Raw genomic sequence first — 19,204 nt, 5'->3', positions numbered from 1 at the left:
ATGATGAAGAAATTGATGAAATGTATGATGAGATAAAAGAAATTATTCCGGTAGTGAAGGGAGACGAAAATTTAATAGTCATGGGGGACTGGAATTCGAGAGTAGGAGAAGGGAGAGAAGGAAACGTAATAGGTGACTATGGATTGGGGCTAAGAAATGAAAGAGGAAGCTGCCTGGTAGAATTTTGCACAGAGCACAACTTAATCATAGCTAACACTTGGTTCAAGAATCATAAAAGAAAGTTGTATACATGGAAGAAGCCTGGAGATACTGGAAGGTATCAGATAGATTATATAATGGTAAGACAGAGATTTAGGAACCAGGTTTTAAATTGTAAGACATTTCCAGGGGCAGATGTGGACTCTGACCACAATCTATTGGTTATGAACTGTAGATTAAAACTGAAGAAACTGCAAAAAGGTGGGAATTTGAGATGGAGCCTGGATAAACCGACTAAACCAGAGGTTGTACAGAGTTTCAGGGAGAGCATAAGGGAACAATTGACAGGAATGGGGGAAAGAAGTACAGTAGAAGAAGAATGGGTAGCTCTGAGGGATGAAGTAGTGAAGGCAGCAGAGGATCAAGTAGGTAAAAAGACGAGGGCTAGTAAAAATCCTTGGGTAACAGAAGAGATACTGAATTTAATTGATGAAAGGAGAAAATACAAAAATACAGTAAATGAAGCAGGCAAAAAGAAATACAAACGTCTCAAAAATGAGTTCGACAGGAAGTGCAAAATGGCTAAGCAGGGATGGCTAGAGGACAAATGTAAGGGTGTAGAGGCTTATCTCACTAGGGGTAAGATAGATACTGCCTACAGGAAATTAAAGAGACCTTTGGAGAAAAGAGAACCACTTGTATGAATATCAAGAGCTCAGATGGAAACCCAGTTCTAAGCAAAGAAGTGAAAGCAGAAAGCTGGAGGCAGTATATAGAGGGTCTATACAAGGGCGATGTATTTGAGGATAATATTATGGAAATGGAAGAGGATGTAGATGAAGATGAAATGGGAGATGTGATACTGCGTGAAGAGTTTGACAGAGCAGTGAAAGACCTGAGTCGAAACAAGGCCCCGGGAGTAGACAACATTCCATTAGAACTACTGACGGCCTTGGGAGAGCCAGTCCTGACAAAACTCTACCATCGGGTGAGCAAGATGTGTGAGACAGGCGAAATACCCTCCGACTTCAAGAAGAATATAATAATTCCAATCCCAAAGAAAGCAGGTGTTGACAGATGTGAAAATTACCGAACTATCAGTTTAATAAGTCACAGCTGCAAAATACTAACACGAATTCTTTACAGACGAATGGAAAAACTGGTATAAGCCCATCTCGGGGAAGATCAGTTTGGATTCCGTAGAAATATTGGAACACGTGAGGTAATACTGACCTTACGACTTTCTTAGAAGAAATATTAAGGAAAGGCAAACCTACGTTTCTAGCATTTGTAGGCTTAGAGAAAGCTTTTGACAATGTTGACCGGAACACTCTCTTTCAAATTCTAAAGGTGGCAGGGGTAAAATACAGGGAGCGAAAAGCTATTTACAATTTGTACAGAAACCAGATGGCAGTTATAAGATTCTAGGCGCATGAAAGGGAAGCAGTGGTTGGGAAGGGAGTGAGACATGGTTGTAGCCTCTCCCCGATGTTATTCAATCTGTATATTGAGCAAGCAGTGAAGGAAACAAAAGAAAAATTCGGAGTATGTATTAAAATCCATGGAGAAGAAATAAAAACTTTTAGGTTCGCCGATGACATTGTAATTCTGTCAGAGACAGCAAAGGACTTGGAAGAGCAGTTGAATGGAATGGACAGTGTCATGAGAGGAGGGTATAAGATGAACATCAACAAGAGCAAAACGAGGATAATGGAATGTAGTCGAATTAAGTGGGTGATGCTGAGGGAATTAGAGTAGGAAATGAGACACTTTAAGTAGTAAAGGAGTTTTGCTATTTGGGGAGCAAAATAACTGATGATGGTCGAAGTAGAGAAGATATAAAATGTAGACTGGCAATGGCAAGGAAAGCGTTTCTGAAGAAGAGAAATTTGTTAACATCGAGTACGCCAGGAAGACGTTTCTGAAAGCATTTGTATGGAGTGTAGCCATGTATGGAAGTGAAACATGGACGATAAATAGTTTGGACAAGGAGAGAATAGAAGCTTTCGAAATGTGGTGCTACAGAAGAATGCTGAAGATTAGATGAGTAGAGCACATAACTAATGATGAAGTATTGAATAGAATTGGAGAGAAGAGGAGTTTGTGGCACAACTTGACAAAAAGAAGCGGCCGATTAGTAGGACATGTTCTGAGGCATCAAGGGATCACAAATTTAGTATTGGAAGGCAACGTGAAGGGTAAAAATCGTAGAGGGAGACCAAGAGATGAATACACTAAGCAGATTCAGACGGATGTAAGCTGCAGTAAGTACTGGGAGATGAAGAAGCTTGCACAGGATAGGGTAGCATGGAGAGCTGCATCAAACCAGTCTCAGGACTGAAGGCCACAACAACAACACGAATGTGGTAGAAGTCGCATACAGATGGTCTCCTGATGTAAGAGATTTCTGTTGACCAGTAGCTGAACTGGAGAGTATGAACAAGATCAATCACTTAGATAATAAGCTGGATGTAGAAAATATTTTTTGTTTAGAGGATGACTTATCTCTGAGAGTATCTGTACCCACAGAGTGGGTTTCAGGTTAGGGGGGAACAGTAGTTTATGACTGGCAGTCCCTAATTTACAGCAAGAACATTCCAGCGTTACCTTTTAAGTATATGTATTCTTAGTTTTTCGAAAAGGTACAGTAGGCGATATTTGGGAGGGTTATCAAAAACGCGGTCGATTTCATAGACGAGACATAGAGGTATCGATATTGTTAATGTAAATGGGCGAATGTAGGTGAAAATATGCAGCATTGGAATGGTTGGAGAAATAGCCGACTCAGAGGTGTTTAAACGAATTTAAAAGGCCGAAACGAAGATCTGAGTCTAGAAATAGGAAGCGGTGACTGTCACCACAACAAAATGAGGATATTCTGTCTCACAGTCTCTGATGTACAACAAAAACATTCCAGTGTTACTCTGGTAGTGAATGGAAACAGAGAACTTCCATCCACACGTGTCAGTGTCGAGAAAATATGTAGTAATAATGGAGAAAGGGGAATCAAGGAACAGTAGTCAACTGTGATGTCTGGTTTTAGTGATTTGATTAATATATGTGCAATTAAGTGTTGGTTTTACAATGTTTATATTCCGTGTAAGTGTGAGTAGGATAGGGAGAATCTATGACTGAAAAATATCAAAGGGTGTCTTTACATGTTTAATTTCAATCTCATTTTGCAATTTATTTGCACTAGCCAATAATTTTGTTGAATGTTTGATGGGGACTTCTTCGGTGTTCTCTATAATATACCACTTCTAAAGCGGGTGGGGTCAGAAAGTGTTACCGAAAAATACCTGGTTAGCGCCATCAGGTTGGCCATCTTCGTGTCGGCTTAACTGCAGCCTCCACATCTTCTGATAGGGCTCTTAGAATTTTGGAAAAAGAGCGAGTCAGTGTTCAGGGCTTAGCCCAGCAAACAGTGTGCGTGTACTTCAGGATTCTGTTTTCCGTCTGCCAAGAGTATGGCAAAACTGGTGGTAGAAAGTGCTCCTTCCTTTCAAATATAAATTCTGTATTACCGAAAGAAACGAAAATAATTCACTACAGTGTATAAAAAGGATGCCTTACCTTACCCTTTTCTTTGTTTTTGTTTGAACAGAGAGGGAACTGATTCGGACAATCATCAAAACTGGCATAATTTCGATGTTTCCATTACGTCCAACAATTATTTATTCATATTGTGATGAGTCTCATTCTTACATTCTCATTCTCTTTGTTATTTAGAACGCAAACATGTTTCAACATTGATGTAGCATGATTAGCAGGTGTTTCATTTATCCTTATGGTATATTCTTTATTTTCTGTGTCTATAATTATGAAGCTGGAAAGACATGCGGGCCACAGTGCATGATATCGCCTGCGAAATTCAACAGTCGTTAGTTTTCGCTTTAGATTGATTGCGAGCTGTTCTTAGCAGGTCAGTAGTGTCTATTGCAGTTTGAAAGATATTACACTTTTCTCTTTTCAGGCTCAGTTTTATTGTCTGTGTTCTTCTACATACTTTAAATGTAGAGATTCGTGAGTTTTTATAGTTCACATTCCTTAGAAGCTCCATGTCACGGTTGTCCCTTTCTCACTCGTTTTTCAGTCTAAGAACAAATAAAGTAGTAGAGAACATTGCGAGGAACGTTTCACACACAATACTAACGTCTGCACATTACTGTTAAGAGTTCAGTGACGTAAAGAGTGTTCAGTATTTCATATGCACGTTAGTATAGTCGTGTGGTTTATTCTTGTAAGACTACGTCATCACCATCTTAACTTCTCACTTGAACAGTGCTCTTACTCCAACTATGCTTTAGTCTCTCAAGTCTTTCAGCGACTTTATTATGATAAGGATTAAAAAGAAACTATTGGTGAAACTCGCAACATTCCCTGTGGCTTTTAAAACTAAATGAAATACATTTAATTTTGACAACGTTTATTGTGAGTAGTGAAATATTGATACAATTATTTGACAGAATAAAATCCAGACATAGAGTGATGCGAGTAAAAAACTGTTAAGTGTTTCACTGAGTGCACTGAACATGAAAGTGGAAGAATGTCTTTTAGCAGGACGCATTCGGCAGGACAGCGGTGGCAGATTTAACCGGTCATCATCTCCATGAATTCTGAAACAGAGAAAGCTGCGTTGTAATGGTATGGTTAACCGGCAACACAACAGGAGTCGTGTGGGAAAGAAAACCAAGCAGAATTATTTAGTTCTCGCTTACACACCATACTGACACTTCCGGAATAACTTGTAGGCGTTCCGTAGAGTCTGACAACTACTATGCAAGCTGGAGCTGTTATTTGTGTATAGCATTCTATATGAGAATAGCTGTTCTTGAAGATCAAATGACGTTTATGCCACAGCGGGTAGCTATAATTTTGTGGGAGGTAATGCCCGACCCTGCGGGACTGTCACAAGACGAACTGTAGATTGTTGACGAAGAAAACTGAATAAAAGACATTCAGCTTTTGAAGCAATCTGTGAGTGTATTGTATGTTGAAAATCCAATAGAGACATATCATAGTCACTGTGACCGTTACACGCACCTATTATTAATGAAAATGGAATTGCCCCATGAACTACACTGGAAACTGAAACGTAACATCCCATTAAGATCCACTTAAAACGAACATTTTCCAGTCTAATTCAGGATCGGACATGTAAACAAAATATGTAATTTGTCTAAAAAATTATAGTTACTAAACTAATTATTGCACCCAAATTAGCTTAAAGTATAGAAGCTCTGTAAATGAAGGGAACATTTTCCACGAAGGTAACCTCTAGTAATTAATAAAATATGAAAATGTATTACTGTAATTTCGTATTCGAGAAGTTATACTTGAATAAAATAACGGTCACAAATTAATATAGAATTGTACTTGTGTTCTGGAGCAAACATACGTTTATATATGCATTTTCAGTTTTTATATGTCAATTTTAATTATTACTCAACTAGAAAATCATTTAAACAATGCCGAGGATTGTTCGGGATTGTTAAGAAAGTATAAATAGTTACAGCCATATTGGCATAGGGAGTCAGTACTTTGTGTGTATTTGGACAGTAAGCATGTAAGACTTTGAGCATAATTTACTTCATTATTGTAAGTATGATACAACTTATTTCAGATTTGTCAAGATGCTTTTATTTACTTTGAGACTGTAATAAATATTCAGCTGAAACACTATACTGGATTTAATATTGTTTTAACTTTATAGTGAAAACCCACAGTCGCTGTTTTCCAGGACTTCCGCTGCGACAGATGGCCAGCTACAATGAGTACTTTAACTTTAATCAAAATTAATTCAATAGTAACGTTTTAAAGCTCTTCAAATACTGAATCGCTACAAGATGGATACCTCGAGCATTCACACATATGACAAGGCAGATAATATTTGACTTTTGCACTTTACTGACATGTGGTAAGAAAACTCTGTCGGATTATACATATGAAGTGGGTAGATAAAAATACAGAAACACCAAAAACGGAACACATTACCATGCCTAAAGCGCTGCAGGAAAACGGTAGGCATTCAAAGCAACCCCCAGTCGTTTCGCAATGGGTAAATACAGGTCACGTATGGTTTTCAACGGTATACCGTTCTTCCCGCGAAACAATGACAAATTCAGCTAACGATGATGGAGGTGGATAGCGATCACACCCCTCTCTGCAAAGTGAACCACGAAATCTCAATAACTCTGAGATCTGGTGACTGTGATGCCACGGCAGATGCAACAGTTGACCCTCCTGATAAAAAAAACAGTCCTGGACGAAGTGAGCAGTGTGTACAGGATCCTGCCTTCCTGGAACACAGCTTCACCATTGCGCAACAAACATTGTCCCATGGGATGGAAGTGATCAGCCAAAATGATCACATAATCCTTGTCACTAATGCGACCTCGTAGTGTAACCATGGGGCCCAAGGAATACCATGATGTGGTCCAATACAACAGCAACAAGGAGGCATGGCTACCATCTGCATTTATGTTAAAGGACGCATTTTTCGAGTTGTTTCCATTTTTTTTGGTCCAACTGCTGTAGATACACAAGGCCGCTTGAAATTCCACTTACTAACTCTTTCAACATTTAGCGGATGATGGGGAAGATATTATTTTGTATAAGAACCCATATCTCCCATTTCTATAAAACTTAGCGCAGAAGCAAATATGAACAACAATGTCTTCCTTTACCCCGTGTGTGATGGGTTAAAGATGGTGGTAATCAACTGCGACTCTCATAATAATTACATTTCCAGCTAACGGAATTCTAACCAACACTAACTGTGATTTTAGTTGTTAGACGACTTCTGGACTCGTGCCTTAGCACTGAGCACTGTTACAACAATAGATAGCGGATTACAAATGCTATCGCTGCTCCACCTAGCTGCCAAGCGTTCTGGAGCACGTTGTGTTCCCTGTTTTATTCATGGAACATCACAACGGTTCGTCTACGGACGTAGTTTAATATGCAGATTACCTACCTGGCCCATGGATTTTAATTCCTACTTCAAATTGTTCTTTTGTTTCCTTTACTGCTTGCTCAATATGCAGATTGAATAACTTCGAGAATAGGCTACAACACTATCTCACTCCCTTCGGAACTACTGATTTACTTTCCTGTCCCTCGACTCTTGTAACTGCCACCTGGTTTCTGCAGAAATTGTAGATAGCCTTTTGCTCCCTGTATTTTACCCATGCGACCTTCAGATTTTGAAAGAGACTATTCGAGTCAACATTGTCAAAAACGTTCTCTATGTCTATAAACGCTAGAAACGTAGGTTTGCCTTTCCTTAATCTATCTTCTAAGGTACGCCGTAGGGTCAGTATTGCCTCACCTGTTCTAAAATTTCTACAGAATCCAAACTGATCTTCCCCGAGGTCGGCTTCTACCAATTTTTCCGTTCGTCTGTAAAGAATTCACGTTAGTATTTTGCAGCGGTGACTTATTAAACTGATAGTTCGGTAATTTTCACATCTGCCAACACCTGCTTCCTTTGGGATTGGAATTATTATATTCTTCTTGAAGTCGGAGGGTATTTCGCCTGTCTCATACATCTTGCTCACCAGATGGTAGAGTTCTGTCAGGACTGGCCCTCCCAACGATGTCAGTAGTTCTAATGGAATGTTGTCTACTCCCGGGGCCTTTTTTCGACTTAGGTCTTTCAGTGCTCTGTCAAACTCTTAACGCAGTATCATATCTCCCATTTCATCTTCATCTACATCCTCTTCCGTTTCCATGATATTGCCCTCAAGTACATCGCCCTTGTATAGACCGTCTATATACTCCTTCCACCTTTCTGCTTTCCCTTCTTTGCTTAGAACTGGGTTTCCATCTGAGCTCTTGATATTCATACAAGTGGTTCTCTTTTCTCCAAATGTCTCTTTAATTTTCCTGTAGGCAGTATCTATCTTACCTCTAGTGATATATACCTCTACATCTTTCTATTTGTCTTCTAGCCATTCCTGCTTAGACATTTTGCATTTCCTGTCGATCTCGTTTGTATTCCTTTTTACCTGCTTCATTTACTGCATTTTTATATTTTCTCCTTTCATCAATTAAATTCAATATCTCTTCTGTTACCCAAGGATTTCTACTAGCCGTCCTCTTTAACGTCTTGATCATCTGCTGCCTTCACTATTTCATCTCTCAAAGCTACCCATTCTTCTTCTACTGTATTTCTTTCCCCCATTTTTGTCAACCGTTCCCTAATGCACACTCTGAAACTCTCTACAACCTCTGGTTCTTTCAGTTTATCCAAGTCATATCTCCTTAAATTCCTGCCTTTCTGCAGCTTCTTCAGTTTTAATCTACAGTTCATAGCCAATAAATTGTGGCCAGAGTCCACATCTACTCCTGGAAAGTGTTACATTTTAAAACCTGGTTTCGAAATCTCTGTGTTACCATTATATAATCTATCTGAAACCTTCCAGTGTCTCCAGACCTACGTGTACAACCTTTTTTCGTGACTCTAAACCATGTGTTAACTATGATTAAGGCTACATCTTTTATTTCTTATCCCCATTCCATTTTTTTATATATTGCTGCCCAAGACATCATACAATAGAAACAATCAAATTATTAAACAAAATTGGAACAAACATAGTTATCAAAACGGAGCCATCACATGAAAATATATTACATAATACTATTATATGTCATGTAATAACGAAAATGGTGTACACCAAGGTCGCAGGTGATCAAATTCCAAAATTAGTTCAGAAAATAGCAGCCGAAATTGATTTATTGCTTGCTGCATCTAAGTCGTCTAAGGCGCAGGGCTCATCCAACTTTCTGCACATTTACAAGTGGGGTGGATCTTGTAGTTCGCCACATTCACAGCGCTTATCAGCACTAATGTAGCCGCGGGCTACGCCCGTCCTCAGGTTTTTCCAAGCAGTATAAGGATGTTAGGAACCTCCATAAAATTCTTCCTTCGGATTATTCCTTGGGCCTATCGGGGAAGTTCCTCCACGATTCTACACTTCGTTTATTGGGTAATAATGGACTTGCTTTGGTTGATTGCAAAAAGCTCTTTATTGAGCGACTGGTGGATATGTCTGTACTTTGGGTTTGTTTTTATTTTTCAATCTGTGCAGCTTTTCTCCATTGTTCTAGGGGAGCCCATAAACAGAGAAGCTGTTAGAACTGATTTATAGGGATAAGGCGAAGACAACCTGCAGTGATACGTCCTGTTTCTTTCCAGGGCACATCTACTTGTTTTGCGTGGGTAGAGTTTCGTCAGACGGGGGCCACATACTCCACAGCGGAAAAACACAGCAGACTTACGAAGGACAGAGGGTTGTGCTCCCAATCTACTGTTCATCAGCCTCCGTAATATGTTGTTCCGGATACATACTGTGTTCGCTACAGATAAGGACGTGATCATGTTTGACTCGTAGATGTTTCTGCTTAACGCAGTGTGAGGCGATATCCATTCCACGTTATATTAACTACTCTCTTTGCCTCTCTGCTACGCAAAAGGAAAACACAGATTTGTGTTTTTTCAGTGTTAGGTTTTATGTGATTATTATTGGCCGGCCCTGGTGGCCGAGCGGTTCTAGGCGCTACAGTCTGGAACCGCGCGACCGCTATGGTCGCAGGTTCGAAACCTGCCTCGTGCATGGATGTGTGTGATGTCCTTAGGTTAGTTAGGTTTGAGTAGTTCTAACTTCTAGGGGACTGATGACCTCAGAAGTTAAGTCCCACATTGCTCAGAGCCATTTGAGCCATTTAATTGTTATTGCAACAAACGGATAATTTTTCGAGCACTCCCGTTAGCTTCCCTTCCAGCCCTCCGAAAGTTTTGTCCTGAATGGAGATATCTGTATCATCTGCTTACATAAAGAAACGGTTGTCCTGTATTATGGGCTGGTCAGGGGTCTATGTGTTAAACAGCAGAAGAGATACACGTCTTTTTAGTGGACCTGGGCAGTGAAAAGTAGGAGACTTTTGCAAGCCTTATCAAGTATATAATTACTTTGCGGCAATAAAATTAATGCGGTTATTATCTTCTTCAAAAATTAATCTAGCTCGTTGCCTAACATCACAATCCTTCCATTATATGACATAATCAATCACAGAGCCGCAGTTCTATTTCCCTGACTAGGTTGAAATTTTGATGTTTCGTAACCAGATGAAATTTTTGTGTTCACTTTAATGCTAGCATGATCATTCATTACATACCTGTCTTTATGCTGCGTTTCTTTGGTCGCTTGAACCCTAACATTAGTTATCTTGAATCAGAATAATTCTTCTTATTTAATTTATTTATCTGCCGTGTTAATGTTATGGGAAGCTTCACGTACAATGACTTGTAACGTCTTAGGAGTCAAAGAACGTTTCGACTAGCGGGGGATCAAGTGTTTCTCTAGATAATATAGGAACAGCAAATTAAAGAATATGCAAAAGGAGGTGCAGGTATGGAAGTTATAGGACAAATATCGATGGATGCGATTGGAGGAAATATTTGTGACCAAGAGCAGAAGATAGATCTATACAAACTGGTGATCTAAATCATTTATGTTTTCGAACCTGATTGAAACATTCTATATCTTTCAAATTCACTATCTGCACTGTTTGAAAACATCAGATTTAAAAGCATTCCATCCATTTAGTTATGATCTTCACAACGGCGCACCGTTGACTGTTTCCTCTCAGTAACATTCGTACGTGTTCTGTACGAATAGATGGATTTCGCAAATCATTCACACTTTTCACTGTTCTAGCTTAAACCAAACACCTGTTATATCTTAACGTTTCCTAAGGAAACGTGTAGTAGGTTTCGGTGGGATGATCGCGCCTGTCATGTTACGGCATACGCTATAAACTTCTGTCGACCATGTTAGCTGTGTCCCCGCCAATAGTATACTATCTGTCTCAATCTGAGTCAACGTGGTGCTATGGTAGCCGTCAAACTATACACATCGGAACATTTTCCCATCTAACTTCTGTTCTTGGTCCTATTGTTAGCACGCTTCTGGACAGTATTTTCGTCATGCATGTTAACGTTATATCACAGAAGTACGAAGAGCTGTTTTCTTGAAATAAAAATTTTTTGAATCACACGTTTACGTAGACATTTCTTCATCTCTTTTTCCCAATAACACCGAGCTAAGTCTTTATAATTATTTTTCTGGTACGTTGTGTTTGGGAGATGATAAGAATTGTCTGGCTACGGTTGTCAACGTGTGTGGGAATAACTAAATCTTCCACAGTGATTAAGAGAACCCAGTTCCTAAATGTTTGAGACTGTTGCTGCGGGACGTATGACAATAAGTCGCAAATGGATCTTACCATCGAAGTCGACGGTGCCGGAGCCGTCGGAGTCGATCTCCTCGATCATGATGTCCAGTTCCTCCGACGTCAGCTGCTCGTCCAGCTCGTGCAGGATTTCCCGCAAGCAGGTGGTGGGTATGTAGCCGTTGCCTGCAACAGATCACCAGATAACTTTAGTGGCGGTAGGGTAGTCTGTAGAACTGGACACAGCGTTAAAAGAAGAGCTGGGCGTTCAGGAATGGACCTTCTCCGTTAGGCAGAAATTGTTTAAATTACATTTGCACTGAAAATCTTCATAATCTCTGGACAGATTTTATTTGCCGTAAGATACATCTTGTCGGGTGAAAGTCTACAGAGATTCCTATACTAAATGTTCGAAACACGTTTACCACTTCAAAAGAAATAAACTAGCATATGTCTGTTGGGTCTGAGAATCTCAAATCGATACTGTTGTGGCAGCTCATCCTGAAAAAGGGGCCGAAACTCCAGTGAGGAAATAACGAAATACTCGGGTCAGTCTAGAGATAATGCTCCTTTTTTATAGGTGTTAATAAATATAGCAAAACATCCATTTAAGTGCTTGAAATTAGATGCTTCTTCCGCACGTCCGCGTAGCTGAAACATTCCGACAGACGGCAGAGCAAAAGCAAACCATCAAAATGGCATCTACGCAAAATATTCATTAGAAATGACCTGTTGTAATTGAATTCTTGATTTCGGAAAGAGAAACCGGGACTGCAGTCCTCAAGCGTTTGTGTGCAACGTTAGGTAATCATACAGTTGATAGGAGTGCGTAGAGCGATGGGTAAGAGTTAAAGCATCAGGAAACACAGGAACTGAGCTACATGATCGGTCACGATCCGTACGTCCTGTCACAGCCGCCGCTCCCGACACGGTGAATCTTGCGGATGCCAATATTGAAGACAGCTCCTTGTGTTCATCAACTAGGACCGACAGTTTCTTGGGATAGCGATGATGATCTTATCTTGTATTCGTTGACAAAAGGGTCAACGTTTAATACAGAGGCATAGATGAAGACTACGAACAAACTCAAGGACATTTTCAAGTATATCTATGCCCCGTTTTCGGCCTCACAACGCTCCAACACGACAACACTCCGACACACAAGTTTCAGAACCTGGGAACACATCGCCAAATTAGGATGGACATCATTATTTCACCACCCTATGGCGCAAACCTGTCACCCTCGGACTTCCATCTGTTTCTTCATTTTTGCGTGTTATCGACATTGATACTGGCAAGATATTAGTCCCAGTAATTCTAAGACATTCAAGAATGCTTTAATTTTAATTTTGATGTCGGATAACAAATGACAAATACTTTTTTTGTGTGATATAATTACAAATTAAAAAGTTTGGGATTTTTCTCTTTAGTTGTACAGTGAAGCTTTACCTCTTGCCAAATTTCGTGATTCTAGGTTCACTGGAACTAACCTACAGGTTTCGGTGAGTGAGTTTGCGACATGACCAGGGCGACAATTATTGAACTATGTGAAATAAAATCGTCATAACTTCTGAACGTCTTGCGTTAGGACATTCAAACTGCACGGTTGGCTGCGAGGCACGATTGGAGTTAGTATGCGCAGTATGGTTTGGTTTAGCGATGAAACCCACTTTCATTTCGATAGGTTCGTCAATAAGCAAAATTGGCGCATTTGGAGGACTGAGAATGCGCATGTCACGATCGAGAAATCTCTTCACCCTCAACGGGTGACGGTGTGTGTGCAATTTCCAGTCAAGAATGATCGATGCGATATTCCTTGATGGCACGGTGACTATCGAACGGTACGTGAATGTTTTGGAAGATGATTTCATCTCTATTATTCAAAGTGACCCTGATTCCGATAAGATGTGGTTCATGCAACACGGTACTCGACCCCATCGAAGCGGGAGAGTATTTGAAGTCCTGGAGGAGCACTTATGGGAACCGCATTGTGTTTCTGGGGTACCCAGAGGCCACTGGCACGGGCCGCAATTTTGCGCCATATTCCCCGGATCTGAACACATGCGATTCCTTTTTCGGGGCTATATTAAAGACATGGTGTACAGCAATAGCACCAGAACCATTTCTGAACTGAAAACAGCCATTCAGCAAGTCATCGACAGCATCGATGTTCCGAGACTTCAGCGGGTCATGCAGAATTTCGCTACTCGTCTGCTCCACATCATCGCTAATGATGGCAGGCATATCGAACATGTCATAACCTAATCCGAATATCTGTAGTGATGTTTATATGTTGAATAAAATGTGTGCACGCCGCAGTTTGTAACTAATTTACGTTTTTTTTTCATACAGTTCAATAATTGTCACCATGTGTATTACTTTCACAATTTCCGGCACCTCCCTGATTCTGAGATCTCTGTCTTGTATTTCGTCGTAGTTATAAGTAGCCGGAAGTAGCGTTAGTCTTCAAGAGCCCACAACAAAATTATCAAGCGAGTGAGGAAGCATACCTCGTCCTGTTATCAGTAGGTAGTGAAATAGTCTTTCGATTGATTTCTCTTCCCTGATAAATATTGATTTACGATTAATCATCTCAAGGGTTAAGCCTGATAGGCCGTTTGTTTTGTAGACGACAATGTCAGTTCTCAACAGACTGACCGGCAATGGAAGAGAGACCCAGTGACGGAGGCGAGGACAAGTATAGCTAGGCCCAGTAGCGAACAGTCACAAGGGAGAGCAGCGTAAGAGGATGGGGGCAGGAGTGGAGGGACAGAAAGACGTGGCTCTTGTTCCATTTTAAGAATAGGGGGCACAAGAGCGACGAACTGGGTCGAGTGGTTGGCTTGGCAGTCTAGTTAGCTTTTGGAGTGTGGCGCAAATGTCTGCAGCAGACCTGCAGACGCGTGCAACATCTAGCACGAATCGTTTCGTCAGGGACACATGGCCAACCGAAAACATTTGTTGCTCAGGTCGCGACAAAAATTAGTACTTAGCACCCGCTGTAGCCAGTTGTGAGCCCCTGCGCAGTATATGGAGCTTAATAGTGTACTGAAAAACATTACACCGGTATTTGTTTTACTTGCAAACGAATAATTATAACTATTAGGAATATTATCTTTTTAGGTTGATTAGTACCTTCAAGTACATGTAGCAAGAACATTAATGCTTGTTTTCCCCTGGGCAGCAGCTGGTCAGATACTGAAACGTGAATGTATGGACTCAAAGTGGGTAGTCTATACTGACAGGTGTTGCCCCTTTTAGTAGTACACTTACACCCGTGCACAAAACATCAGATCGCAAAGTTTATGACGAGTTTGTGGGAAGGCTGTTCGGCACAAAGAAAAAATAACTAACAAAAATGGCTCTGAGCACTATGGGACTTAACATCTGAGGTCATCAGTCTCATAGAACTTAGAACTACTTAAACCTAACTAACCTAAGGACAGCACACACATCCATGCCCGAGGCAAAAAACTGACACTCTTGAACTTGGCGTATATTAAGGTACCAGTGACCACAATATCTGCACTTTACCTTAACATCCTCTTTATCTGGGCTCTTGAATAGTGAGAGTAAAGTTCATTATGGTATATTTGCGAAAAGTTAAAACTTCGTGATGTACCAGGACTCAAGATATACAAACACGCCTCTCTGACAGACAAAAAAGCGACTGTTTACTATCAGTTCATTTCTATTCCTCTGCGTTCCAGAACACAGTTTTAATAATCACGAATATTAAGCACAGGGTGCATTGAACAAAGAGTAAAGCGTGTCATTTTGGAGTAATTATATTTTTACATATGACGATTTACAATATATTTTCGTTATTATGTTTCATTCTTACTCAATGTACAGGGCGTGGAAACAGTATAGACACCTCGTTCGTTTCTGGAGCTTGTTTTCTAACTTATTTCTAGCGCACTTACGCTGTGGGAATACACGATTCGGAAGATGCAAGGAAACACCAATCAAAAAGAAAAGCAACACAAAAAATATAAGGAACTTTAAGTTTGATACGCCAAGTGAGAAAGGTTTTATTTAGAATGATGACTAGAGGGATATCTAGGAGTTGAATAGCACCATCGGAGAAGAGGATTATGGTTTCAGTTAAGGGGATAGGCACGAGAGATGCTGTAGGCTTACTACGAGTCCCAGGAGGGGGGTACATCGAAAGGAGTAGGGACATTTTATATTGTGTTTGGTTATTTGCAAGAAGTTTTTCTATTAGTTGAGGAGGAATGGATTCATGCTTATCCTAAGAAAACAAGGCATCGACTGGAGAGGAATAAAATTGATTAATGAGCTATATCTTCAGCAAAACCCAGTCAGAACTGGTGGAGAAGTAACGAAGGGAACAGGAATAGGAAGAGGAGTCAGGCAGGTGTGTTGCCTTTAACCTGCGCTGCTTAACGCCTTCCTGGAAGAGATCTGTGTAGAGGGAATGGGTGTCACTACACGAGCGAGCGATTGAGGAAGGCAAAACGCTGGAATGTTTACGTTTTTCTGGTGTCGTGGTGGTGTTGGCGGAGTTCAAGAACGTGCTTAATAAATTATGGAAGACTTAAATACAAAATGCGATAAATTACGAATGAAAATAAATGAGAAAAAGAGTACAAAATGATATTGAGAACGAACGGAAAGAAAAAGATATTTGGGGAGAACAGAAACCTCTTACACGCCATAAAGAAAGGAAAGAAAATTGGCCAGGTCACATCTTAAGATAGTAGTGTTTCATCCAGAAACGAACTGAATAGTTGGTAAAAGGAGAAAGAGGGAGAGTGAGAAGAAGGTACCGACTAACCGATACTGCCAGGAAGAAAACCGCAAGACAGAGGTACCATACCTGGACGAAAAACTACTCATGATACGCTGTATTTTGTTATCTCGAATACTACATATAACATCTCTAGAGGTTCAAATGGCTCTGAGCACTATGCGACTTAACATCTATGGTCATCAGTCCCCTAGAACTTAGAACTACTTAAACCTAACTAACCTAAGGACGTCACACAACACCCAGTCATCAAGAGGCAGAGAAAATCCCTGACCCCGCCGGGAATCGAACCCGGGAACCAGGGCGTGGGAAGCGAGAACGCTACCGCACGACCACGAGCTGCGGACTCTAGAGGCTCGTCAGTGGTCGTGGTGTTCTGTTGTCATGTCAGTCCTCGTGGACATCCAGAGAGGTCAATCTGCTCAATGCTTCATAACAATCGCAAGTCTTCTAGAGATACATAGCGCTGGGTTAATTCACAATACAAGGGAAAACTTCAAATGCTGAACGCAATAGTCATGCGATCAGTGATCTTACCGCAGAGACACAAAAAAATTAAAGAGGTATGTTACCACCAGTAAGAAGACGACCGTCGAGAGAGAGTGATTACTGAGCTTAATGTAAGTATAGAGAACACATTGTTCAGAGAACACAACATGTCGGGCATTACAAAAATTCATTACTCGTAGAGCATACATTATCAAAGTTCTTCTAATCTAACTGAATTCAAAGGAGAGACTCCTGACCTATGGAAATCTATAAGATGGTCTATGTTTATACTATTTTCTGCCGCAGGTCGTTATTGCGCATGGAGAACACCAGATAAAACGAAAAACCTGATATCTCCTATTCTCTCTTTCAATTGTAACATCAAGTGGTTGTTTTTGTAATAGTTTGGATAGTTATCTTACGATTCCTATGGTCACACTGAAAGAAAAGATAACGGGTAAGATGTATGGAAGCATGTTAAAGTAACGATCTTCGATCCATAGTCCGTTCGTTGTCAACGAGAGGAAACTGGGTCTCCCAAACATAATCATCCCATTAAAAGTAATATAAATGTCCAAAACCTGTTTACTTAGCACGAGGATGACATACAACGTGTTCTCTTCTCCACACAATGATTGGATTTGAAAGGTGATTGGATTTGAAAAGTGCACAACCATTGTTGTGCATGCTCTATAACCAATTATTAACTCTTAACCCTCCTCTAGAATATCTCTAGGAATTTGGACAACCTTCTTTGAGTAGAATGCCACTATACCCATTTGATCTCTAGGTTTCATGTGAGTCGATCGGCACCAATCTGGATGTTGAAGATGAGCTTGCACAGTGTCTTGATGACTGCGATGTTACAGTGTGTTGACACTGAAGTGAAGGAGGGGGAACGCGGCCAGCTTACCTTGCTTGTCGTAGAGACGGAAGGCCTCGCGGAGCTCCTTCTCCATGACCTCGTCGTCCTCCTCTATGATGAACCTGGCCGCCAGCGTCACGAACTCGTCGAACTCAAGGCGGCCGGACTCTGCGGAGGGAGACACACTTTGTAAACAACCTGGTGATATCGAACACATCATGTAGCGGTCGTTGGCATATATCCTTGACCAAACACGGCATAAATAGCAAATGAGGAAATTGGCCGTATAAATCGCAGACAAACAGACCCGTCTTTTATGCCGGTTACAGTGACAACAGAATTCATTGTACTCTTTATGAAACAAACTCTCTTTATTGAGATAGAGAGAGCAACGTAGCTGAGATAATTTGCTTGTTACTACAATTTAAGAAAATCTCAGTACCAAAACAGAGAATTTACAACTTCGTCGTTCTTTTTATCACAAATACAGCAATGCTAACACCGGAATTCTGTCGTTTCTCCTTATTACATTTTACATAACAACATCTGTAATATAACAAAACTGTACACGACGTAACATTTTACAGGGTGCCTCAAATCAATAGTGTCAAAATTGTACACATCGTAGAGGATTATAAACTGAGAACTTGTGGATAAGAAACTAATGATAAGAATAAACATGTAGTTTTTTTATTTACACTTGATAGAAATGACTTAAGCCAATAGGAGGATGTACTGGCTGCCACTCACGCATGCTTTACGACACATGAAATTTTGCCGCCATATACACATAAGAGACAATTGGGTATCGTTTTTAAAGGAGGCGCTAACAATGTCGGTACGTCAGCAGTTCATTGCTATGGACCATAAAGCAGTTTGAAACTAATGCCTAAAACGCTTTGCTCACTCACGATCTTGAACCTATTCATCTCTATATTACAGTCTACTCTGCTGAGAATCCTCTAAGGTCTATATAATTTTGATCCTAAGGCCTTGGGACACATTATACCTCACCTAGAGGGTTGGTGTTGGTGCTTCACATCGCATACTCAAGTTGCATTCACATCCATTCACTGGTGGAGCGAGAGATGGGTGGCTTTTTCTCATCCATACGAGTATGTGTATGATTCAACAGCACGCTCCATAGACTGTCGATTTTTAGGTGGCGAATCATATGCGTTTTGTTTCTTGAGACATTCGGAACATTTTTAGAGCAAATATTGCAACAAATGTCAGGTTAACCCCCTGAGAAATGCGAGGACTATTTGGGAAGTACGGTCCGGTCGTTCGAGAAATGGTAACCACACTGAAAATGCAATGAAGCTTTGCATGGATATGTTGGACAGTGTCTCCAGTATGCCTCGTAGATCGCGTCAAGTCGCTCTTTTCAGCTCCGAAAGTGTAGTGAGCACGCAAACATTCCTAGAAAATAGTGTCGGCTAACAAGTATGAGTGCCTGTGAGAGATTTCGCCTGCTTTTATGCAACCTGCATAATGTAACTGCCATACATTCCTCTTCATGACAATTCCTGACTGCACACAGCAAGGACAATGAGGACGGTCCTACAGCGTTTTCAGTGGGAAGTGTTTGGTCGTCTACCATATACCCCGAACTTGGCTCCTTTGATTTTCATCTCTTCTCACAGGAACCGGCATAGACAACAAGCTGCAGATCAACGTAG

General features: G+C 40.6%; 1 protein-coding gene across 1 annotated transcript in view; it reads right to left on the bottom strand.

Moving 5' to 3' along the window:
• Window positions 1–4,568: 4,568 nt before the first annotated feature.
• LOC126152126 (troponin C, isoallergen Bla g 6.0301) overlaps window positions 4,569–19,204 on the bottom strand; it is a 145,408-nt gene continuing 130,772 nt past the window's right edge. The window contains exons 4-6 of the mRNA XM_049915990.1: window positions 17,571–17,690; window positions 11,449–11,580; window positions 4,569–4,775 (exon numbers count right to left, since the gene is read on the bottom strand). Of these exons, the coding sequence (XP_049771947.1) occupies window positions 4,750–4,775; window positions 11,449–11,580; window positions 17,571–17,690 (278 nt within the window). The 3' untranslated portion in view covers window positions 4,569–4,749. The remainder of the gene's footprint in view (window positions 4,776–11,448; window positions 11,581–17,570; window positions 17,691–19,204) is intronic.

This window comes from Schistocerca cancellata, chromosome 1 (genome assembly GCF_023864275.1).
Source record: "Schistocerca cancellata isolate TAMUIC-IGC-003103 chromosome 1, iqSchCanc2.1, whole genome shotgun sequence".
Taxonomy (NCBI): domain Eukaryota; kingdom Metazoa; phylum Arthropoda; class Insecta; order Orthoptera; family Acrididae; genus Schistocerca; species Schistocerca cancellata.
Note: the sequence above shows the minus strand (reverse complement) of the source record. Positions and strands in the feature narration are given on the sequence as shown.